The sequence below is a fragment of the Netta rufina genome, assembly GCF_964035555.1.
Source record: "Netta rufina genome assembly, chromosome: 1".
NCBI classification, from domain to species: domain Eukaryota; kingdom Metazoa; phylum Chordata; class Aves; order Anseriformes; family Anatidae; genus Netta; species Netta rufina.
Window position 1 is genome coordinate 86650036 of NC_140123.1, and position 26963 is coordinate 86676998.

The 26963-nt window shown below is 34.4% G+C and overlaps 1 protein-coding gene across 10 annotated transcripts in view; it reads right to left on the reverse strand.

Moving 5' to 3' along the window:
- Nucleotides 1-26963, reverse strand: part of DMD (dystrophin) — a 1234381-nt gene that overhangs the window by 328909 nt on the left and 878509 nt on the right. For all 10 annotated transcript variants that reach the window (XM_084305928.1, XM_084305932.1, XM_084305933.1 and 7 more), the window contains one exon: nt 15448-15683. In XM_084305928.1, coding sequence (XP_084162054.1) covers nt 15448-15683 — 236 coding nt within the window. The remainder of the gene's footprint in view (nt 1-15447; nt 15684-26963) is intronic.

Consider the following 26963-nt stretch of genomic DNA (forward strand, 5'->3'; position numbering starts at 1 on the left):
CTTAAAAACTCGTGGAGTAAATCTGCATATCTGAGTGATCACTCAGATCAGTACACCAGAAAGGATGAAGAAGATAATAAACGTATCTGTATTTGGGTGGATAAATTAAATGTATTATTTGTTGTACTTCATAATCTGGATTGGATGGGGTTAGAATGGATGGGATGATCTTTAAGGTCTCTTCCAGTCTAAACCATTCTACGAAAATCTTACTTTTTCAGAAATAATAGGTATGTAAAACAGCAAGATTTCTGAATAAATACATTTTGTTTCTTTATTGTACATTTAATGCACTGTATTACAAAATGAGAGTATGAGATTATTTTTTTTAAATGTGTTTCATATAAAGGTCAGCAACATATGACCTGTCAAAGCAGGTTTTTTTTTCTTTTCTTGTCCTGAAAAATGCTGTACACACACAACCTTGATGTACATCATATTTATTTCTATTTCTGTCTTGCCTCTTCCATTCCCCTACTGAAATAACTAATAAAAATTCTAAGGTTTTATGAACAATTCAAAATTACTGTGTTTTCTCTGTTTCTCTGTATTAAGATTACATGGCATGATTTGGGTAGCAGGGGGACTGTAGTGACGGCTTCTGTGAGCAGAGCTCAGCAGTTGCCCCATGCCAGACCAGATCTGCAGGAACTGCCACCCTTAGTGGAACCCCTGCTGGAGCTCTTTGCTCCTGACGGATGGACCCTGTGGTACAGAGCCATGTGGGAGCAGCTCCTGAAGAGCTGAAGAGTTCCCCAGAACTGCAAGGATAGAAGCGTAAATTTAGCTGGATTTTTCTCATAGAGAATTTTATTTTAAATAATGTTTTTGGGGGAATTATTTTTAAATGACAGAGATGTTAGCATTGAACTATATCAAACTAAGAAAGTGAACTTTAAGTATTACTATATTGAAAAAGTTCTATTTATTAACCTGGATCACTGCCTATGCATGTCCTAGTTTTTCCTCATCAAAACACAGACATGAATGCCTATGTTTTTTGAAAATACGTAGGCCCAATTAAAAAAATTGTTTGAGAAATTTTAATACTCAGATACTAAAAAGTAAAATGTAGTGTTTTAGAAATGACTTTGTGAGGTGGACATTTGGCTTAATTTAAAGTTCTGAAAAAAAAAAAAAAGCAGGTATTATTAAACATAATTGAAAGAAATTTGAGAAATTTCTGTGTAGCTATTCCCATCTTTTACCATCTGAGATTACTTCATTATAAAATAAGAACTAAAAAGCGGCTTTAACATATAACCTTTAACTTTCTCAGCATTTATTTCCGCATTATTTCAGGAAATCTCTTCCCAACTAGAACTGTTTTTGTTTTTTTTTTTTCCTTTCCCCAAACAGAAGATTAGACCACAGGCAGATACAGCATGGTGCTGCCGAGCCACAATATGCAATGGACAGTTCTTACAGGAACAGGAACCCTCTCTACTTAGTGCATCTCTCACTGGAGAAAAAGAGGTTTGGAAAAAGAAGAGAAGAAATACAGAGATGGATTGAAACGAAGTCAGAATATCTCCAAGGAAAAAAAATCAGTAGCAAAATATTAAAACAAAAAGATCATCATTTTCTATTGAATGTTGGGGAAAAGTGCTTGTTTTCACATTATTTTTAACAATCCATTACAATTCTTTTGATGTATGAGGAACTGAAAATGAATTCTGCTGTTCATTCTTTTTTCTTTCGAGATAGTAGTTTAAAAAAAAAAGTTGCTATTTAGACATTTTTTGTGCTGGAAATGATAATTAGAGTGAAAAAGTCTCATTATGCAATGACAGTAGAAGGAAAGAAAGTTGAAAATTATCTGATTATTAATCATCATAACCTAAATGGCTATTTACCCATCATTCCAAAAAAGCTGAAGAATCATTTATCTTATACATTGTTAAACAGCATCCCTGAAAGTCAGTCCTACAGTAAAGCCTGACCATACTGCTCTTGCGCTTCAGAAACAGGCAGAGAGTAAAATATGAAGCCAAAAGAACAATTTACTGTGGGGGGAAAAAAAAAAAAAAAAAAAAAAACTTGCAAGAAAAAAATACATGCTTTGTATTCTATACTAAGAGGTCTCCAAAGGCTGTCATGTTATTTTAATTAAGATTTGTGATTTTAAGATTGTCTAATGAAAGAATTTCAAAGGAATTAGGTAATGAGTACCCAAGGAAATTATAAAGTCAGGTGCACAACTTCCTTAGACTCCACTGACAATTCTGGTTTATGTATAAATCATCCTAATGATTAGAGACAATGTAGTTTCATACAAAAATACTCGTAATTAAAATATAAGAATTCTTACCATGAAAAGAATTACTGGAAGATAATTTCATAAAAAATAAAGACAAATATACAGAATGAACCAACATGACTGAATAGATGTTTGAACATGCTAGATTTTCTTTAATCTCAGCTTAAAAGAATCACATTTGTTAGACATCAATCTCAGAAGACAAGTAATGTTTAATCTCCGCAGACTTTTCTTCACTAGAAAACCTTATCATCTAAAAACTTCTTCAATCTGGGTGAAGGGGGGAGGTAGGAGAGAGAGGAGCGGTGGAAGTGGGGACATGACAGGACACGCTGACACTACATTTGCATAAATTCATCTAGATAGAAAAACATAAGCAACCTTCTATCTTATAAATCTTTCTCCTTCACTGAATTTTAGCCCTTCATTTATATGGATCTTAAAATGCCTATGTCTGAAAGGAGACAAACTAACAGGCTTGCAAACTTTCCCAATTTAAAATTTAACATTTCAATTTCCTGTTCTTCCTATCCCTTACTTTCCACCAACATTTCACCTGTTTTCCCTTAACCACAGCCATAAGACCTGAGAGGCAATTTCAGATATATTTTCCCCAGCTTAAAGAAATGACCTAAGTCTTGGTTGAAACCACTTATAAATATGCAGCTTTTTCCATCCACATACATCGCCACTATTATGATTTAAATGTACAAAACCCCACTTATTCTTTTCCTGCAAACCCTGTTCTCTCTACATTGATCCTATCAACAATACCTGTTGTGGACTATTATTGCAGATGTACATAGTTCTGGAACAAGCAGTTTATTACAGCTAAGCAGAAGTGCCATTTCTGAGGCTGTAGCATCAGGCCCGACATGGTATGATGTACTTCACAGCCATTTCTCAAATGGGCCAGCTGGCTGTGTTCATTCTCTCTTCATCTTCCACTGCCTCCAAAGCACTCCCTCTTGATTTGCACCAGTGTGCACAAGAGATCCTCTTTAGTAAATTGATACTAAGCTTACTAATTTACTTTGCTCTAAATTAATCCAGGAATATTTACAAGATAGCAATGTCTGAGACAGTTACTTTTATTAAACTGACTCACAGCAGTTAAGCTCTTAGAGTTATCACCTAGTATGTGTAGATATCATTTGATTGTCATGCAAAAAAGCTCCATCTGAAAACACACTACCAGGCAAATAAACAAGTAATTCTTATGGGTTCTGATGTACTGTTATTTCTTTGCAGAACACTTTGTCAGAGCTGAATCCCACATTTGAATATCATTACAGGAATGTGCCAAATATACTAGTTTTCATCACAGAAATATTATGCCATATGGGCCACATATGAAGAGGTAGAAGGATTTACAAGAACAGTTAAAAATCCTATCAGTGCTGATCACGATGCTCAGTAGGAATTTAAGACACACTGATAAGATGCCACAAAGGAGAAAAGTCCTACTCACATGCTCAAACATATGTTGAAACGTTGGACATTTACACTGAGACCTAGCTCCATACCTTGCCACCTTCAAACTATCTGAATAAATGATTCTGTGGCATACCTAGTAAGGCATCTCTGGAAAGTCACAACAGGCCAAAATCCATCATTCTTCCCCCCAAACAGAGAAATGTTTAATTTCATCCTCTATGATTTTTTTTTTAACCTTCCTTGTTTCTTGGTGCAAAAAATATAACAGATTTTTCTCTGAACAAGAAACAAAAGTGGATCTTTGTGCTTCTTCAAAAACATTTTTTCCAAAATATTAAAACCAGCTTCTACTGTCATTAGAAATAAGTGCTGATCTTATTTTTTTTTTTTTTCAGAGAAACGGTGTCAAACTGTTCTGTTAAAACATCAGAAAGAAGACACTTTGAACATGAAAACACAATTTTTCACTTTACTACGAATAATATTGTAACATGATCTTCTTTTCCTTCCTTTCTTTTCCTTCCTTCCTTCTTTCCTTCCTTTCTTCCAAATTAAACTATAACCTGGGGCTATGGTATTCAGGGGTGACAAAGAAGACATGTAGATCAGACAGAAGGAAATCAGGCAGCTTTCCAGTGTTCCAAAGGAGTAACATCATTTGGAATAGAGATCTTTTGGTTCAGATATCCAGGGCTAACGAATGGTAGGATCTGGTTGTTGCACAGTACTGCTTGGTTTGCAGAGTTATGTAATGAATCTCACTCAGAGCATTCAGAGTCACTGTGTTGCCCATGGCATATGCTAGCTCCTTCCGATTTTCCAGTAGGAATCTGCCCCACCACAAAGACAGGAATGAGTTGGACCAAGAGTAGGTATCCATATCTGAGTTTGTTACCCAATATGTATTGCGAGAAGCAAGCCATTTCAGGAAGCAAATCACCTCACCTGCTTTAGATGCCCACTTCTGAACCAGAACCGTGGGCTAAAACACAGATATGCCTGTTTCTTTCTATTGACTTTGGAGATGAGTTTGGTCAAGCTTTTAATCGAATTAGAATACTTGAATTTTAGGCAGTTAAGGTCTAATCAATGATAAATCAGAGAAGCATGTATATATAGCTATAAAAACCTCAGATGGAATCTTTTTTTTTTTTTTTTTCTCAACTCATTCTGCTTATGTAGGAAACATTTTCATATCTAGAAATCAGTTACAACTATTTCAATGATTTTGACCATTCTACTGTAGTATTTTGGTATGACTTGGTGTGTTTTGTTGTATGGTTCTTTGCTTACTTGTTTTCATTATTTTTATTAAGTTGTATTCTTTTTCTCTTGTTAATCACTTTCCACATTCCTGTTATCAGCAAACAAGGCAGATCTGTGAAATGCTGAACAATTACAACTCTCAATTCTCTTGCTTTCCAGCATCTTTCTAGTATTGTTTTTATTACCTAATTTCTGCTTCAATGGAGTTTTTAAAAGGAAATCTACCCAAGGTTAGCATTGCACTGTACTATTGTGGATCAAAGGGCATTTATGATTGATTCATATTATGATTGTTTGACTCATGATTGATTTTTAAGAATTGACATCATCAAAAAGCTTAATATCTGTAGTCGTTAGCAAATCAACAATGAAAATTTAGGATAGTTACACTCTGCTCTTGCCTAGATAACTAGGGGTCAGTCCCCTCCCAGCTCCTGCTGCACCCCCAGCCTGCCCACTGTCAGGACAGAACAAGAAGCTGAAAAGCCCTTGGCTTAGCGTAAGCACTGCTCTGCAACAATTAAAACATCAGCATGTTATCAGCACTCTTCTCATCCTAATCCAAAACATAGCACCCTACCAGCTACTGGGAAGAAAATTAACTCTGTCCTAACTGAAACCAGGACAAGCACACAAAAATGAATGGCAAATATTAAATATTTTTTCTTGTCACCCTGAATGGTCCTCCTTCCTTTTAATGACTATTTCTGGTTGGAGGTTTTACAATAATCCCTCAAGAAAAGAAAATTGACAAGAATTATCTTTTCTTAAGCTGTACTTTTGTAAGCAGCACATAACTGTAGCAACTGAGTCTGTTTATGTGTATGTAGCTATCAGCAAAACTTTTCTTAAGCAAATAGAGTAGATAGTTGCAATATTTGATCTTTATGAACCTCAGTATGAATTCTATTCAGCTGGAAGATTTGACAAGTCCAGAAACATGAAAAAGAAAGTTGGGAGCTCAGTGGACTAAACCACTATGGATGAAACTCACATTTGGCTGCACAAAATCTTTCATATAAGCAGAAAACACATGAACCATGTGGGTGCCGTGGCGATAAGCTAAGTCGATCTTTTAGCTCAATATGAGCAATGGTCCAAAAAAGCAGAAGAATACAGTTCTATGAATTGATTTGTTACCTTGCTTATTGTATCAGCTAGCTACAGAGAGATGACACATTTGAGTAAGCTGAAATAGCTTACTACAGAATATACTACAGAAATATTTGTTGTTGTTGTTGTTGTTTTAATTAAGTTCTTCAGAACTCAATTGTTTAAGTGCTGAATTCTTTGGTTTAATTCAGAAAGATGCTTTAAAGTATTTCTTTAGGAAAATGTAGTCATTTTGCTTTTAATGGAAATATTTTCATATTTCAAACTCACTCTTTATTCAACCGTTTTCTTGGATTTCATTGCAGTGCATAGTAACCTGCAAAACTAATATTGTTTATTTACATTGTAAATTTGTTGTTTGCAGATAGGAGCACTTGAGAGTTTATTTTTGCAGTAGTGAAGGAAGATTTGTTTTTCTATCAAACAAAACAAAAGCAAACACAATCATTCCCCCTATGGACTTATAAAAAAAAAAAAAAAAAAGAAAAGAAAAAAGAAAAAAGTAATCTAGCATTTCTCCAACATATTGTTAACCATTAACAAAGGAAATTAACTGTCAAAGGTGTTAAGCAAAATCAGTCTTTTTGTCCTCGTCTTCTACTTGCCAAAATTCAGTTTAGTATAAACAAAAGCAGATTCTATTGTAAAATAGATGGGCCAAAGGGGATTCTAGGCAACTGAAAACAGACCAGCCATGTTCCAAAAAGGTGAGGAAGAATGTGAGGCAATGGTGTGATGAGCAGGTAAATTCAGAGCATGGTGTCCCTTTCTCCTCAGTCCCCAAAAATATCAACCTCCCAGGACGTGAAATGTCTCATTACTTCTCTCCCTCTGCAGAACCATAGTTTATTCATCTTAGAACTTGTGATAACATATGCCAAGTGTAAATCAAATGAAGAAATAAATGTGTATAGCAGTTAGGGAATGGAGATTGGTATTCAAGACCCCTGTGTCCCTGAAAACAATGATGCCTTTGCTCCTTTTAGCATGTTTTTATAAATTTTACCTTAAGCAGCTCTACATAACATAAAACTTAAATATTTCACGGGAGCCTTAGTAGGTTAGATACCTGTCTCCTGCTGACATTCCATTGTGCACTGGCTTTCTGCATGCAGTGGTTCTGATTACTTCACATGAACGTTATGAAACAGTATAACCAGTAAATCACCAGAAAGCTCTCCATGAGAGCTTCTCTAAGTGCAAAAATTATTATAGCATTCCATGGGGAAAAGAGCATAAGGAATTCCAAGAATTTAGTTTACTGGAATAGAAGCTAAGTCAATAGAAACTCGCTATTTGACATATCCCACAGCTTAAAGAACTAGTGTGTTGTATTTTTTTTTGAAACAATCCCTCCATGAAAAAGGATGATAATGACACTGCTGGCTGCTCTGCCTCAAGAGGGAATTGTCCATCTGCTAGCAAATCCCTGAATCTATATTATTATTAAGCAGTGTTTATAGAAGTAGCAGAGCACCCTTGGCACATGAATAAACCAATAGGGCACATTTTGAGACAGTAGACTTTTTTAGTTAAGATTCTGGGATCGTTTTCTTTTCCTACATAAAAGAACTGTGTTTCAAGATGAGCTTTATTAGGAAGCTCTGCTGGGAGTTGATGTTTTTATTTTCTTACAGAGGAAAACTTATTTCTCTGAGAAGAGCTCCATCTCCTCACACATAAAATAAGCAAATATACAATTGGTCCCTCTAGTTTTAATTTGCATTTTATGATTACAACTAGATTAGAATTTTATACATTGCATGATTATTTAGAAACAAGCTGCTTTTATACTTCTCACAATTTCCTAATAAAAACAAAATCACACACAGCTCTTTTTTGTTACTTTTGCTAATAATATATATTACTATGAATAGAAAATATAGCCCCTTAACACTAGTGTAACTGTCAGATACAGATCCTCACTAGTATTTATAATTAAATAATTTGTTAAAAATGTACAAGGACTACTTCAGTCCTTAGAGGGCTGAAAATGAGGTGGGAAGGGTGCAAAGGTATCATAAAGCCATGTTTCCCTTCCTTTAAAACGTGCTTGACTGATGGGATATACAGTACAGAACCTTGCTCTTTACAAATTGCATTCATATATAATCACAGAATAATTTAGGCTGGAAGGAATCTTCAGAGATCATCTTGCCCTACCTACTTACTGTTCAAATGGGGCCAAATTCAGAGCCACTTCAGGTTACATGGGGCACTGTCCAGTGTTGAACATCTCCAAGGATGGAGAACCCACAACCTCTCTGAACAGCCTGTTCCAGCATTTCAGTTTCTTCATTGTGAACATATTTTCTCCTAATATCTCATCAGAATCCCCTTTGCTGCTGCATGTGATGGACTTGATGATCCTTGTGGGTCCATTCCAACTTGGGATGTTCTATGATTCTTTGTGTCTATCTCCTCTCAACCTTTTGCTGTGCACATTTGAGTAAAGCCTGGCTCTGCTTCCTGTGCATCCTCCCATCCAGTGGCTATGGGCAGCAATTAGGTCCCCCCAAGCTCTCTCTTTCTAGGCTAGACAAGCCAGGTACCATCAGCCCCTCCTCATGTACCAAGTACTTCAACCTCTGCTCACCCTGCTGGCCCTGCACTGGACTCCCCCAATATCTTTCTTGTATACAGCAAAGCTTTATTGGGCCCAGCACCCCAAGTATAGTCTCACAGATGTTGACTACAGGGAATTATCACTTCCTTCGATGTGCTGCCTAGGGTCTTGTTAAATTGCAGACCGGGCATGCACGCTACTGATGAAGATTTAAGCGGTTTTTATACATTCATGCCTTCTTGTATATTAGGGTCTAGTGTGATGATGAGTCTCTGAGTTGCACATATTACCAGAATGCAAACATACATAGTAAAAAAATGATTTAGATAAAAGAGCAAGAGAAGTGAAGTCCAGTTTTGGTGGAATAGGTCGTTTATAAGATAGGCCAGACTAAGGAACACAGAAAAATATATTTGCTACTGAAAAATGCAACCTCAGTGAAAAGCTTGTATTTCTAATACTCAGCATATAAGTGTAACTGTAAATGGGTTCCTACACTCTTGTCCTTTCCCTTCGTAAACTAAGAAGATGCCAGCTGAACTAATCATGATAATTTATCTTTTCCTGGAAGCTTATTTGGAGGGAATTGGGGAAAAAAATCAATTTATTTCACAATAAGTCGATAAAAGTAATCACAGGAAAGTTATCTTTAGGCACAATGGTAGTATTCAGTACTTTTTGTTTGAGTGATTTACAGCCTGACTGAAAACTATTTGAAAAATGATGAAAGCAACTCTTATTTCAATGAGTTTAGAATCAGACCCTTAGAAGTAACATTTTATGCGTGTTCTAGTGATTAACATTATTGAAAAATAAGGATATGGCTGTTAATTGCTCTCCAAAACACAGTGTTTAGGCAGCTTTATTTTTTATTGTTGCAGAAAACAAATATACTCTCTAACATACCATAATGAGCTGGTCAACCTGTTTTAAAATATCACCTGGCTTTATGTGCTACAAAGTATTAAAAAAGAGTCTCCTGACACATACTTTGCATACCTTGAGGTCCAATTTTCAGACTAATAGAAGGTATTTTTTTCATTTTTTCCCCCTTTTGTTTCCCTTTAAAGACTCAGATTTCCAGGCCCTCTATAGCATCCTGCTTCATGATCTACCCTTTAAGAATAAGCATAAAAGGCTGATAGACATACTTTTTTTTTTCATCTTTAATCTGTAAAGAAGCTAAAATCTTTCAGCATACAAACTTTGTAATTCCAACTTTTTAGTGTATTTAGGACTCTATTCAGTAATTAGTATTTTATTCACTTAAAATACTGAAACCAGTCTTCCAGTACTTCTCATAAATTAGAATTTTCAATTTAAAAAGTCTAGTAGCATGACATTCTAAAACAAGAATTGTGCTAGATTTCCCATGTTAAACTGAACAACACTCTGAAAATATGCATAAAATTATGATGGTAGTCTCCTGAATGAAAAAAAAATATAAGGTGAAATTCATAGATATAATGATGGCTTTCCACACCATTGAAGTCATAAAGTCATCTGTATGGTTCTGCTAGCAGAGGAGATGCACAAAAATACCAGTGAACCATCCAACATGCTGCAGAATCAGTTTTGGCTCTAGCCCTGCTTTGGGATCTAATGGATCCTGATCTACCAGTGTCTCAGGGAATGGCTGCAACTTTGTGTTTATATGGATAGAGAAGAACATAGAGAATGTGAAGCTTCAAAAACAACCACTAGAGCAGCATGATAGCATGGAGGGAGGGATGGTTGAAATGTGCTTCTGAAGTTTGATTCTGGAAGTATGAATATCATCTTCCATCTTCCTGGCACCATACTTGGATTCTAGACAAGTGAACTCCCTTTAAACACGTGATAGAGTCATAGAATCATTAAGGTTGAAAAAGACCTTCAAGATCATCTGGTCCAACCATCACCCTACCACCAGTACTACCCACTAAACTATGTCCCTAAACACAATGTCCAATCATCAGAACAGTAAAATGGAAAACATGCAGATCCAGGTGTAAAATCTCCTATGATGTTTTTAAACAGTACATTATCTGTGTGCGGGTCTTTTCATGCATATGTCACTAGTATGAAACTTCTTCATATCTATGCAGAACTTGAAGTACACTGTCCAGAAAGTTAAGGACTTCTCCTTATCTGTAGCTTTCACTTCTCATATGAACTGTATGGACAGACACAAGTATCTGTGGCTGTATCTAAAAGTTTTCATTCAACATGAGTCTATTTAGAGTGCACTGATTTACAACCTGCAATATAGAACTAAAATTTTTGATTTGGCAATTACAGTGGCTTCTGTAAAAGCAGGATATAAATTTAGAAATCTGCATTTTTATTTAGACAAAAGCTTAGATTGGAAAACAGTTTGGACAGAAAATTTACCATTCATCTGATCTATCAGAACATTAATTGTAAGGTTCCATACTAAGATGTTTGTATAACCACAAAGTTGTTTACTAAGATGCATGGTATGTAACCATGGGAAAGGATAGGTAAAAAAATCCTCAAACCTAGGAATGTCACTCAAGCTACTCTTTTATCTGAAGTCTGTTTATAAGCACAGCTTATAAACCAATATTATCTACCATTAACAGTTCTTTCAACTGTACAGGATCCTCAGCTCTTGAAAAATCAATTCAGTAATTAATAGTGAAAATAATCCCTTCATTCAAATTTTGTTTATTCTTTTAATAGACAGAAGATCAAAACTATTTTTTGAGTATTGACAAATTAATTGAGTAGAAATAAATTACCCAAACTTTTTTGGATGACTAAGACCACACAAATCATTACCTAAAAGGATCTCTTCCTCTTCTTTGCTTAAAAGTCTTAGTACCTAGCTTGGCTATGGGTCCCATTCTACATACATACTTTCTTCAGATGAATCCACTCTGCCACCCTTGGAAGTGTAGACTCAATCTCTGCTCTTAGAAGCAAAAAGCTGTAGTCAAATTCATTAGTAATGTTACTTACTATTATAATACTTTGTACTACATAATAGATTTTCATCTGGTACAGCCCAAACCCATGTTTTCAATAACGTATGTTACAAAGTTTACATGGACAGCATGCAAAATCTATGGAGAGAATTCAAAATTTAAAGAGATTTTTGTTTGTTTGTTCGTTGTTTTTCTTTTAACAGAATTGTTAACTATCTTCACACTTTGCACAGCTCTCATGGTTTACTGCTTTCAGTAAAAATCTAACTATTCCAACTGGAAGCTTTTTTCAAAACATAATGATGCCAAAGCACAGTTTCTGGATAGGGGCTTTCTGTCATCCTAAATAAGGAAAGGTTTCTATTTTTCAGTAATACAGGAAAAGATAGTTTATCATCCTGTTCTCTGTCTACAATGTTCTCTTTTATGAAGAACCCCTACCTGACCATCGAATATAAAACAACTTGATTGTTTTGAAATAAGGACAATGAAATGAAGCAGCTTAATTCTAAATTCTAAACTTAATTCAGTTCTTCAGCTACTTATATCTTGGAATATTATATATTCTCATTATTTCTTCCTGGACTTTACTTATAGATGAAGGCTATCTAAAGAAAAATTATATATGAGCCTCTTGTCAGCCTGCCTTATATCTATTTCTTTGTCATGAAAACATGACACTGATGCTATTATAAAATTTCCTAACTACACACTTTTTAGTGTTTTTTACTTTAATTACACATAATGTAGTGATATATACAATCATAGATGGAAAGTAAAACACGTAATGCGTTTTCATGAAATTTTCATTTCATACCACTCATTTGACAGAACGATTAACTAGAGATGTTTAAAATGAATACTCATTATACCACTCATTTAGTATGCTATTTTACTACATAGCATGTGCACTGCTTAGCAGAATTTAAGTTGTACTGTTCCTTACATTAAGAGAATGCTGCCACTAAAGCATTTTTTTTTCTTAAAACAGTTATATTTTTTTGTTTTGTTTTGTTCTGTAATTAACCTTTGTGCATGTTACTGTATTATCATAACCATTCACACAGAAGTAGCAATTCACTGTGATCACTTCCAAAGAAAGTTCAAGTGGGGGCTAATGATGTCTTCAATTTTTATGGAGGAAAAATATGACAGAGTTAGTGGCTGTGTTTTTGTGACACAATCAGAATGAAATGAACCTAACCAAAATGCCCTCAGAGCCTTAGCTTCAATAACATTACATGCTGCTGTGAAAGAAAGGACAACTTAAGGTCACTAATTTTTACCTGGATGATTTGCAAAATGTCATGTTACATACCTTGGTAGGATATGGGATTTCTTTGTTTTTAAAATGTTTGCTTTGGCATTTCAATTTCTTAGTATAAATGCAATTCTTTGTTTTGAAAGAAATATGAAATGGAAACAAAACCCCAAAACAGTAAGAGGTTGCTAGCATGCCAACAGGGTTAACACTTTGAAGTGTTCTAAATTCTGTGTGAACAACTTGACATGCATTATAATAAAACAGTTTCAGGAAGCATATCTTTATAATAATCAATTTTTATAAGGGTGGTGGTCAGCTGTGTTAAGATGATACTCTACACCTAACGTTAAAAACCTGAAGCACAAAATAAATCAAAAGCACAAAATAAATCAAATTGTCAAGATACTAAAACAGAATTCCTATTAAAGCTTACAGAGCTCCCTATGGAGGTGCTACAAGCTATCCATACCACAGCGTAATACTGTGACTTTCAAAGACTTTAAAATCACAAACATAGGAGAAGTATGACTATGATCATTACAGAATACACAGATTTTGGAAGAGAAGCACTATTTTTGGATTTCCAGTTGAGATCATCTTTGGCTTGACTTTTCAGAATAGCCTAGTATCCACAAGTCCAACTTTGTCAGTTCACACATTGCTGCAGATACTACACATCATAAAGGCAGCGTTTTTGTTTGTTTGTTTTTTGTTTGTTTTTTTGAGAAGCCTAAAATGAAACTCTTTGTTAATCTCACCAAATAATCCAGTAAGAAGATTTAGCTACATAATCAAAGCTTCATGATATTCTTTTCCATCTATTAAGTGGTGCCTTCTCCTGATGATCATTAAAGAAATGGGAGCCAGTTAACAGTCTATATTTAGACATTGATTCTTCCATCTCATCAGAGAATATATTAAATGTCACATTCTGTTGCACAGAATGAGAGGTAAGCACATCCAAAAAAAATATATATATTCCTGCTGGTTTTGTTACCAGCACAGCACGGGATGGAAAAAAAGGCAGTATCCAGCCAGGAAAAGTAGTGAGAGGAAGACTATAACAGTGCTGACTTAACCAGCTTTTTTTGCCTTGAGTTAAGAAGATGAAAATAAACCAGTTCAATTTAAAGCATGTATAACCTTAATGGCAATTCTGGTTCTCAACAGTTAGTAGTATGAACTCATGTTTAACTGAAAGAGATCTACAGAAGGAAAGAAGCTGAAATTTTGCCTGCCAGCACAATGAGGCACAAGTAAGAAAACCATATAATTTTGAACACCAGTATACGACAATTTTTCAAAAAATTCTAAAAAAAATAAATAAATAAAAACCACCACCAACCAGAACAACAAAAAAAAATCATAAAAAATAAACAGCTTTTCTTTAGCAGTCAACATTTTCATGTGACTTAACAGCTATTTTAATCTAGTGGCCGGTGTAGATGTATCAACTACCACTTATTATAAAAATATGCCCATGACTTTTAAAATGTTTTAATTTTAAATTTATATAACATTATGTAATTCTACACAGCAAATATTAACAGCCACTTCAAACATTAAACAAGATGAAACAAGCCTCTTACTAACAAAGAAAGTAAAGCAAACAAAAAGTCTCAAAAATAAGTTTAAAATCACAGACAAAAAAGAAATTCAAGAAAACAAACAGAACTAATCCTACTAGACATCTGTGTATTTTAATATACACCTTCTTATAAAACTGCTTAGTAAAGCAAAATTTGTCCACTGTTTCTCCTTCTGTTTTTACTTCAACCAAAGAGAAAGAATGTCAATATCTTCCTTAAAATAAATTAATCTTTCTATTAGGAGGAGGAAGAAGTAGAAGAGTGATTTATAATAGAGAGTCCCAAATTCAGTTTAGAACTGAACCAAATAGAAATTTAACACAGAAAAGTTTTGCACAGGCAAGCCAAATGTTTTATATTGAGCAATGCTAAATCTAGAGGGCAGGTAATTACTTTCAACTGCATAATAACAAATTAATTTTATTGCTATTGAGTAGCTAAAGTTAGTCTTTTTTTTTTCGTCCTTGCACATGCATTTCTATATTTTTCTGTGTTTTCAAAGATAAGTAACACTGATGCAGTTTTGCTGACAAAACATTTGCATTAATAAGCTATTCTTTTTCGTTAGAATACCGAGGAGCTTTTCATAACCCAACAGCAACAGGATAGAAGCCTCTCAGAAATTCATTACAGAAACAACACAAGAAAAGGTATGAAACAGGGTATCTTTTCTCCTGGCAATCTGGAGTTTAATATGTCACGCCTTTTTTCTCCTGAGGTTTATATTTCAACCATTGGCATATATCACCATCTTACTACACCATCAGCACAAGCAATCGGAAGCTAAATATTTTTCCTTGAGTACCATAGAAAATATTAAACACCTTTTTTGTTTTTTTTTTTTTTCCCCCACTTAATTATCTTACTATTTTAACCAGTAAATATGTTTATGGGATAAAGTAGCTTAAGCAACCACTACATGTATTGCAGTCTATCATCTTTCCTGTGTTCCCTGCTGAAATGATTTAACTCAGAATAAAGATCATGAGGCTTTCAACTTGAAAAATCAGTGTTTCTCATACCTTTTGTTTGATGATCATGTCGTTGATATCATCAAGATCACCTACTGTCACTCTCTGAGATTTTATCTCTCGGTCCAGTCGAGAAAGCCAGTCAGTGAGTTCTGCCCATGCCTTATTGAAGTCAGCCAAGGCTGGAATCTCCAAAAGCACAGAAGATGGCATTTCTGGTTTGAAGGTGGTGGTTTCCTTGGTTACCCTGGTTTGTGTATCCACAGCAACAGTTTGACCAGAAGTTACTGAAAGAAGAAAAAATAAATACTAAAATTACTGAATGAACAAACTATGAAAAATGTTTATTTCAGAAACATAGTTTATGCAATAGAAAGAGGTATACAAAAATAAGCTCTTTGTTTTTATATTATGTCTAATAGAAATATGAAAATTAAAGCTAAAAAGAATATATGAATTCATTTTTCTGTAGTACTCCTATTATAATATGTGTTTAACATTCAACACTTCAACACTCTCAGCATATTCAGATTACATCCTGGGCCCTGGTAACACAAGAAGAGACATCTCAATATAAAAAGAACACTCACTCAAGGTCAGTGAATTATCACTACACGAGTCATCTTCCAAAATCTAGTAGCATGGTTGGATCTGTCTTGAGGTTAAAGGCTGATTGAAAATGTGTAGGCTATAGAACGTAGTTTATCACAGTATGACCATATATCTAGAAACACATTTCTTCCATGGTCTCTAGCCATGCTGTAACTGTAAATTTGTCTCTTTCTGTTACCAGCAGGTATTTCCCACAGGCTCTGTGACTGATATGGATGCTTTCACAAGAAGTTTAACCTTGGACAGTTTCATCTTTTTTTCTTCACAACTTAATATTATTATGTGCTATTATGTAGAAATTAGTGGAATTTTTTCATACTGTTCAAAGAAAATTGACATATCTTGTCTTTTATGACCTTTCTTGACCTAACAGCTGGTTGTTAAAGAATCAGTTCATTATTCAGTGCTTGGATTGGGCAGTTTCTCTGCAGTCAACAATGATGAGAGTTGACACAGAGAGCTACCATTGCAGAGAGCACCATGCAACAGACTGATTTCTACTTCTCAGTTATGTCATTTACAAATAGTTGGCTATAAGATATCAGACTTTTCTTCCCTCCTGTTATCCATACAACAGCAATTCATTATGCATATTATGGCACAAGAGGCTACCATGATGTATTTTGGTTATTTTTTTCCCATTCTTTAAAGAAGTCTAGTTCACAAAGAACAGTAATAAAATAGATAAATCACTAGAACACGTGCAGTTGCTGCAATGAGGTGAACAGAAGTGAAGCGAGTCTAAAGTGAAGTTAGAAACTTCCAAGTGAACAGTTCTTGAAAATGAAATATAAATTTCTGAAGGACCAAAGGCATTCATCTGTATTTGTTTCCAGTCTCTTTACAGTGCAGAGATAACCAGTTTCCGGCAAGCTTTCTGTAGGGTAGGTTGTCTTTAAGTAAAAAACAGCGAACATGCAGAGTAAGTTGCGTTTTGTTTGTTTGCCTTTTTTTTTTTTTTTTTCCTATGAGTCTGAAATTTTTCCTTATTTGCATTTATGCCATTCACAAAGTAGGTCTGAAGTCCAAAAATGCAAGTAGCAGGTGAAGGTTCAACAGTTTAGCCGTAAAACCATGTAAAAGAGTAAATCAGTAACATTAACCAATCTTGCCAAGAAATTTAGCAACTCTTTTTCACTAAAGAGGAAAGGGTTGAGTTATTTCACTCCTGAATCAGTGACCTTCTTCATCAATGCAGAAAGGGAAAAAGCTGTGCACAAGTATCAAAATGACTGTCACTAAAAACAACAGAAGATGCTGTCAGCATTAAAAGTACTGTATGATTACAAACAATTTACCAAATCAACTAACATCTATGTTATTTATCCAGACTGAATAAACAGCAATATTATGATACTGAAAGTGACTCCTGCAAGTGGTGATTTTTAATGACATACACTGCAATTAAATATATTTATCCACCCACCCATATCATTATTGTATTTCTGAAGTGTAATCCTTGTACTTTTCCTTCTTGAGCTTTGAAATCAAATACCTGTGAAAAACTATGAAATAATAGTTGTAAATGCTGTTCTAACAAGGAAAGTTTTTAAATAAAAATCACACAAACTGATGAGAAAATGCATTAATCTTTTGCTGACATAGAAAGAGGCTTGTCAAGTTGGACTTCTGTGGGCCTTTTTTTTTTTTTATAACATCCCACTGTTTGATATGACAGAGTATCTTGTACAGTTAAACACTGTCAGTTTTTTATATTAAAAAAAAAAACAAACAACTAAAACCCTACCACATAACCCTAAAGGATCTCTTCCTTTTCCTGTTTTCTTTCCTTTTTAAAAAAAGATTTTTACATATACATGATTAATTATTTATCTGTGTTCATCGGGTTTTCTTTCATCTCTGTTGCAATTACTCCAGATATTATCTGCCCCGTTATATTTCTTCTTACCTAAATCATGCAAATTATTACACCAAGATGATCAAGGGATTGGAGAGCCTCTCCTATGAGGAGAAGCTGAGAGAGGTTGACCATGGACATGATCATGGTCAACCTGCTCTAGGTGTCTCTATTTTACCAGGGGTGTGGACCAGATGACTTCCAGAGGTCCCTTCCAACCTCAGCCATTCTGTGATTAGTCACTCTCAAAATTACTTCGGATATAGGAAAGCTGTTAACACTTTTTCTGTGTTCACTTCGCCTATAGCTGTTACCACCAGAAAATAGGGAGGCCATGCACAGAAGGTAATGTACTGCACCCATTACTCACTAATGGACTTAAGTGGCTGAAGGTATGACTTTGAGCAGAAGACTCAGCTCATTACCTAACGAATGAGTTCTAACTCATGGTTTTAAGTCTGAATCTTTGGATTCGTGATGCCTTCATCCAGCCTTTGTTTTCTGTTTTGGAACAGATTTGTGAGGAGGTGTTTAAATACTGAATGGTGCTTAGCACCCCAGATTCCTACTGTGCTGGCTAGAGAGAAACACAGCACTACTAGCTGCCGAATTTCCATGCTTTGGCAGTAACAGACATCTTTTCTATCCCTCTCCTTAAACCAACGATATGCCATAGTTTTTCTTTGCCTGTCAGCAGATGAAGGAGGAATGAGTTTGGCAACTACTTCTGCAGGGAAGGAGAAAAGGGAGAACAGATCAGCTTCTTCCTCAGAGCGGATCATGAATGGCTCCAGGAAATGGTTGCGTCCATACAGTTGCCAACTTTGGACATCAAAGGTAATATTTAAAACAAAGCCACATCAAGCAGAAAAGGGGAGGGAGGCAGTAACAGTGCATTAAGATCTGCAAGATGAGCAAGGAAAGAAAGCTAGATAATGTTCCTTTAAGGCAAGAGGAACTTACTATAGAGTCACTTCTCAAAATAAGAACTATTTCATTTGTAGATTCATTTGCTATTGTGTCCACTTGTACGCTGAAGCTAGAAAATAATGTCAACATTAAAAAAAATGTATTATTAGTTACTTAGTTTGGCTGAGTTGGCACTTAGAGCTTGCAAACTTCAATGGTCTAAAATAACTCCTGGCTATATCACTGGAAACAAACAAATGAACAAACAAAAACTGTCTGCAATGCTTTACCCATAAAGTAAGGAGAATTCAAAAAGGGTCAAGAAATGATCATTAATATCCTCACAATTACATGCAGTGTACTTCTGCCAATATAGTGCATGCAGCTTACTGGCAATGTGTTAGTTGTACTCTTTTAATGCTTACAGTCAGAAGGCTATTGAATTTTTCATCTTTTTTCAGCAGGGGAAGAAAATGGCAGAGAACTCTCTGAGCATCTGTCTCTGATGAATGTCATTTAATTGCCTGAAGGACAAAATAATGTGCAACAAACACTAACTAGAAATAAATAACAAAAATAAAATACCCTACAGTTTTTCACAGATTTTAAAATATTCTGTTTGCTTTCTGATGTTTTAATGATGTTCTTTAGAGCTTTCTTCATTTGATATGTTCTTCTGCCTTCCTCTCTCTGGGCTGGGTATCAAAAAAAAAAAAAAATAAAAAAAATCTGACACCATTATATACCCAAGACATAAATTCACGGAATTGTCTATATTCTCACTCCTAGATAGGATTTCAACTCCACACATCAGTCACAATTTCCTGTACCAATTCCAAAGTGTAATCTCTTTTCACTCTCTCCCCACATGAACTCCATGATACTGTAGGTCAAAGTGAATCAGAGAAAGTCTCATTATTTGCAACGAGGCATTCCACACAGGTCAAGACACATGCAATTAGTCAAAAACACCGCTGAGTGTTTCATTCCAGAATTTTACAAAAAGAGTTAAGTGCAAAAATAATGCATAAGCATTAACTTTGAGTCTTTACCAAGGGACGGATACTTAGGTCCACTTCCATCTGCCCTAAAGTTCATTTAAAGGCCTTGTATTTCCTCTGTGACTTAAGAGGTTCTTAGACGACACAAAAACAGTTGCTTATTTTGGCATTCACATAGGTTAAGCAGATGTTGTCTCATCTCAGAAGAAATCCCTATTCTCACTAGTATTTCAGGTAAATCAAAGAAAAACATTCTAAAGTAGAATATAAGTCTCCATAAGTAGACTTGGGATGTCTGATAATACTGCCTGGCATCTCTTAGCTTCCTGCATGTTTTGGTCTGAGTAAACTCAGAGTTTGCTGATTTATATATACATATATGTATAAGGACACACACACTTCTTCCTTCAAATGGCATCTATTCCAGAAGAGATTATTCTTCTAATGTGCATGGTATCACTGCTCTGAGCTTTGGCTTAGTTTTGCAAGACTATAAGTCTTGTTATAAAGCACTAGCAGAAGTGCACTGCCCAGTATAGTATCTTCTTCAAAAGCTTCAGGGTGCATTATCTATCACTAATGGTACGATAATATTCTGATCCATTTTGTCTTAGCAGTTAAAATATTCAAGTTATCAAATTATTTATAGCAATTAAGTTTAGAAAGTAGTTGCACTGTATGTTTCTCTTCTGATATCTATCACCCCTCAGAACAAAAATACCACTATAAACAGTACATCTGTCCTTTATTTCTCTTTCTTTCATGCTTTCACAGATGTAATTCATTCAACAGAAAAGCACAAATAATTGAAATTAACAGAGAAATATAAATCAATACCAATTACACAATATGTAACAACAGATCTTATTCTAAAGTAATTTATCCAGAACAGCCCAGACAGCTTCTGTGACTCAAAGAGGATAGATATTTTTTGTTTGTTTTGTTTTGTACAAGACATTTAATTTACAAGGCAGAAATGGAATGAAATTCTTTCTTTCAAATATCTTGGTAACAAGTTCTATCCTACTGTAACACATCAGAAATGAAAATAAGAACTTAATCTTTCAACTTATTTAAAGGTTATATCAGTTCAATACTGTGAAATGGCAAACCAAAAGGACAATTAGAACTTAGGACATTAAACCACATTGACCTATAGCTTTTCCAGTAACTTCTCATTAGCACTTTCTACTATTTAATAAAGAAGGAAACAATGCAGAACAGTAATAGGAGAAAAATGAAACAGAACTGAACTACCTAATGCAAAATCTAAACCCAATTAAACAGTAGCCTGAACTAGGTGTGATTTTCAGCTTGATCACAAACCTTGAAATACACTGGATGAAAAAAAATATATATAAATATATATTATAGTATATAAATAAATAAATATATAATGTATAAAATATATAATACATATTATTATTATATATTTTCATATATTATATATATATTTATATAATATACATATATTGTGCTACTTGGCAATAATCTGTAATGCTAAATTTCAGGAGTGGAAATAATAAAAATGTGTCATTAAATTTCAATTCAAATATTAAACGCAGAAATAAGCAGAATGAAGTCAACTGAAGGAAAGCACTTTTTTCAACTCTTTTAGTCTGCTTATTTCAGTGATGTGTCAAGAGTGTCAGACTTACAGCTTTGAACAAACCAAAATCTTTATTTAGCTACTGAACAGGAACAGAATGGACAGGAAGAATGACAACTTCTCCAAAAGCTTCAAACCCCTTCCAACACACCATATCAACTGGTGTCCTTAAGCAGAACCAAATCCATTCACAGGAGTGTTTCTAGCTATTCTTCCAAATGCTTTAAGTAGTGTCAAAAAGTTTTGATTTTGCAGGAAAACCAGATCAACCAGGTCAAAGCTTTTTGATAAAGAAGAAATAACACAGTAACTTGCATCTCTAGCCTAAGGATTTATTTCCACAGTTAGCAACATCAAGTAAGGCAGATGACAGCCCTAAATCCTTTAGATAATGAGTAACAGTAATATACTACTACTAAACTTCATTTCTGTTTTAGTCAGGAAACTCACCTGCATTTGACTCTGAGGAAAACAGAAAAATACGCGTAAATAATTCAGGCACAGTGTATGTAAACATCCAACTGATTGCTGTATGTGTTGTGTCAAATGCTTTAAATCTGCATTACTCTACCCTATTGTGACTCAAGCAGGGGCAGGTAGCAGAAAATCAATTGAAGATTGTAATATAATGATAGGTGAGTTTACAGATCTAATGACTCTTGCTCTGCTTGGACCTATAGTTTTATTCAAACCTCTCTGAAAGATATGCTGCTCAAAAGTCCAGTCATAGTGTTGTCATGGTATTCCCTGTGAACCTTTCCTTAGGCAAAGTTCAACATGATAGATGGGCCCACTAAAAACTGAAAAGTGAAAGGCTAGGGTATGAATGGATCACTTGTGCTGAATATAAGAATTAACCAGACACTGAAACTGGAAAAGGTACCCACAGGAACCTTTCATATAGTAGCTAAATGGTGGCTCTAAATTCAATTTAAAATATAAAAGTGATTACATTACCAAGGTTAATTTAACTATTAACACACACTTAAAAAGTTAGGTGAAAACAATATTCGAAAATTAAAGTGTCACCATGGTGGACTCACTATAATAACGAGATAATGCTTTAAAAATAGTCCAGGTGAAAAAAAAATTGAACTTACTGGTAAGGACTTCAAAATTTTCTTTTACAAAAATATATTCTTGTTTATGCAAATTGCTTATCAAATATAACTTTTAGATTCTTCTTTATCTTCATTAGCTTAAAGGTTACATGAAGAAATTTCTGATATCATCACCAATGCTCCTACTAAAGTAAAAATAATAATTTCTTGATAATCACTAACATATTCTTTACAAATAAAAGTTGACCCAGATACTGAGATATTGGTACAATATAAATTGGAAGTATGTCAAGGCTAATCATTTATTGTAACAAAAACAAAAAAAATCGGAAACGTTTGTGTGTTGTTTCCCAAACAATACTGTCTTATATCTTAATTGTGATATGAAGTGCCAGAAAACTCCCAGCTGAGACGCACAATTTATTTCTAGCTTGCCTGAGCCCTTTATTGTCGTTATTGATTTGAGTCTTCCCCTTAGGTTCATGTGAAATATGTTCCACGAGCCAAAGAAGAAAACTTGTTGAAGTAGAAAATTCAGACTCTCAATTAAAATGAAAAGCTAATATCTAAAAATGATTACCTGTCTTTATGGATGTGACTCAAATCCTCTTTTGCTAGTTTTAGTTTGTCATTTGGTGAATTCTTCCTTGTGAAGATTTCACATCTAGCCAGAGAGGCTACAGAACCTCAGATTGCATATAATGGTTTGGTTTGTATAAAACAAGATAAACTCATACATTCTCTTAAATGATTTATATACTTATCAGTTGAAACACCAAATGGAATACAAGAATTTTGGATAAAAGTATTCATTTTCTTCATTCACTTTCTTCAAACTTTTGACTAAGCTGCTTTATACATTCATTCATTCATAATATATTAATCTTAGATAAAGAATTTTACGTCTGATAAGGAAGAAAAATTCAAAAGCATTCAATGCATATTAATATTCATGCTTCAGGATGGCACTTTTTTTTTTTCTTAAGTAATGATGAAATACAGATATCCCTTTTATATAGAAATTAACATTTCAACCTTTTTCATGAGACCTTTGAAAGGAAACCTTAGGAAGTCAGTGCACAAGGGAGTCAATCTTATGGGAAACAGAAAAAACTCTGTTTCCCATAAGTACAAACTCTGTACTGTAGTAACATTTGGATTCTCAAAGAAATTTATGATACTAAAAACTAAAACTAACATATTTGTAAAACAGTAATCATCTGCTATTCAAAAGTTCAGTCAATGGAGCTGATATTTGCCATATAAGGACTAGGTATACGTTTAGTTTTTAAGGATAAAATTACCTGGTTGGTTCTTAATTTTTTTTTAATTAAAGGAAGGGTTGAAGAAAATGTTGCAGCCTGTTTTGTCTGAAGCAGCAGATGGAATTGATACAAATAGTGCCCTTATTAATTATAAATGTCAGTTACTTACTATAACTGCTTATTTCTGACTATACTTAAATTAATATTTTAATAGTGAAACAAAATTTCTTTTTTTTTTTTTTCTTTTATTCACTGAATATTTTCGGTAATTGATTTCTGCATCCCTAATTAGCTTTCTCAATATACAGCAAGACACACCATCATTTCTAGGCAGTCTGAAGAGTTCCAGTTCAAAGAGTCAAGGAGTCAAACTTTTTTTTTTTTTAAACAGCCTTTTTCTTTTTTAGTGCAGCATTATCTCTACCTCTACAAAAACTCTACAAAACCTTTTTTTCTTTTTTTCCCCTCACAAGACAGGAGTCTTTTAAGTAAGCAGTGATTGCAGTCGTTATGGAAGATTTTCATGAAAATGAACACTTTGTACTACAGGAGTAGTGGTGTTCCTTCAAATACTGTCACATACTTGCCTTATAAAAAATGTTGTGACAACATCTGTCACAAATGATGCAGGCAACTCTCATTATTCCTTTTGTCAGTAAAAATAACAAGTTCCTTGATTCAGTTTGCAGCTTTCAATTGGACGTCAATCTGTATGACAACAATTTACATTTCCAGTATACCATTATTGTCATGTAACTGAACTTCAGCAGCTAGTTCTTTGATACAGGGGAAAAATACATAGTGCCAGCAGCTCCAATTTCTATAGTCCTATGAAAATCAGTCTGAAGAAGCTTTGAAATAATCAGTGCTGAAGAGTTAGCCTTATTAGCAAATACCTGAACGTTACAGTATTCATGCAAAAATTTCCAGGTGTACTCATTCTTAAAGAGAAAAATTCCGCACAATTCAAAACCACTAAAAGCTAGAGAACGCAACATCTTCAGTTCTACTTTGTTTTTGACAAAACAACTCCTTAAATCACTGCAAGCACCTTCTGTTATTTCTTCATCAGAAACGTTAAAATATCTTGCCTTGTACTACTAGTTCATGAAAATACATGTAATACTTATTCAGGTCAAACTAGACTACTGCTTTTCCAGCTATTCTAATTTGACCATAGGAAAAAATGTCTTTGGGAACTTATGTGCCCTCTGACCACTAATCTACTCTTGAAGGAAATACCAGTACTTCAAATCTCAATGTGCGTATCTCCATCACTATGTTTCCTGCTAGTCCATGCTGACACAAATGAAGAAAGCAGTCTGTTTCAGTGACAAGTTTCTTATAAACAACAGGACTAAAGAATTTTATGACTGGAATAGTAGAGAAGATTATCCATCTTTTCCCTCATCTTAGCTTTCCACAGTTTAAGAAATAAGTCTTACTTTCTTTTATCATCTCATATCCTCTGAGTAGAGCAGAAAGGTTAAAAACAATTATAAGCTTTGTTCCTCATTCCATCAGGCCTCCAGTCTGCTCATGATCTGTGAACGCACTTTCTCATATTCTTTGGTTGGCTGTTTCTCTGTAGAGCAGATTTAACTCTGCAGCAGTGCCAGTCACTGGAGAAACATTAGGAAGGAAGTCAGTGCCACTGCACTTCTCAGTAGGATATGACCAGCATGGCAATGAACACCTTTAAGAAGGAAAAGCTAGCTTGCTTTCCTCCTTTAAAAAGACAAGCCAACAAAGAAGTACACAGAAGTCAAAAGAACTGTGTGCAGAATAACCTATCACTTTCTATTACTGAAGTGAATAAAAAAGATTTTCACATAGTGCAAATGCCAATAGGCCTAATCGCTATATAAAAGGAAACAGAAAGGAGAGATTACTGCTATTTGCAAGCCCATGCCATCTAGATAGTCAGGTATCACAGTAATTTAGGCAACTGTAACAGAAAAGAAAAAAAAAAAAAAAAAAGGCAGAATGAGCTTAAAGCATGAAAAACAACAACAAAAAAAGTGATCTAAAGCTAGAAAGAGTTAGACTGATTTAAAAGCAAACAAACAAACAAACAACAACAACAAAAAAGCATAAACCACTATTTAATACTTCTTTGCTAGGAACTCTAATGAGCTGAGAAACCACTTTTCTGTATCTTCTGGGATTAACCAGTTCAAATTCTTATTCTACCTATCTGTGCTATAAAATGATGCAAAACTGTTGATGCCACTTTTAAAAAATTTACTACCTCTTGTATTCTGTAGAGTGTTCTGGAGAAAAATAAACATTATACATAATATTTTCTGAGTTATGTTACATGAGACATGTAAACAAACAAAAATGCCATATCTATAACTTAGTTCTGTGCTCTCATATGGTATAGGTTATCAATAATATGTTGATGAATTCTGCAAGATGGTATCATCCACATTTCATGAAGTTTAATCAAAATGATTCCTGTACATCCTGCTTCTACTCGCTATTGATCAAGAAATTAAATGAAAGAAAACAAGCTGTGAACCCTGCTCCTCAGAAGAAAATACAAGACCATATATCAAAAAGGGTGTAGGTGAATGTCCTTTGAAAGACTGATGATAGCATTACTCTTACTTATGTCACAAATCTTGACAGCTACACTTTCAACAACTTGTTACAGAAAAGAAAAAAAAAGATCTAGATTCCATATTGCCTTTAATAACACTGAATCAGCCAATTTCTATTTCTACATTCTGATTTACATTTCATCATAGGTGTATGCATAATAAAAATTCCAGGTAGTAACCCACAGAGTTTTATTTAATCAATGGAGCCCCGAAGAAATCAAAATAAAGGTTCACATTCCCTTTGTAAACTATACTGTCAAATCTGTTTATCATAGACACTTTCAAAGTGTCTATGTGTAGTGAGACCCCTGAAACAGAATGTTAAATATAACGTAGTAACCTTCTCTCTTTTGTTTTAAATCATTCTTTTGTGGTTTAAGTAATATTTGGTATGTATTTTTCCACCTGTCAGATAATCCAGGAACAAATCCTCACATCAAGACATGCTATAAAGATCAAGATAGAAATTCAGAGAATCATAGAGATTTGTGTTTATAAACTTGCTTATTATGTTTTCATTCACGCAGCTCTGAAGGCATAGTGTCAGCTTTTTATCTAGACTCTTTTCATTACTTCTCCCTGTTGGTGTTGCAGTACATGCTGTGAATGACCTCCAGAGATTCCTGAAGCTATATGCAGAAAGAAA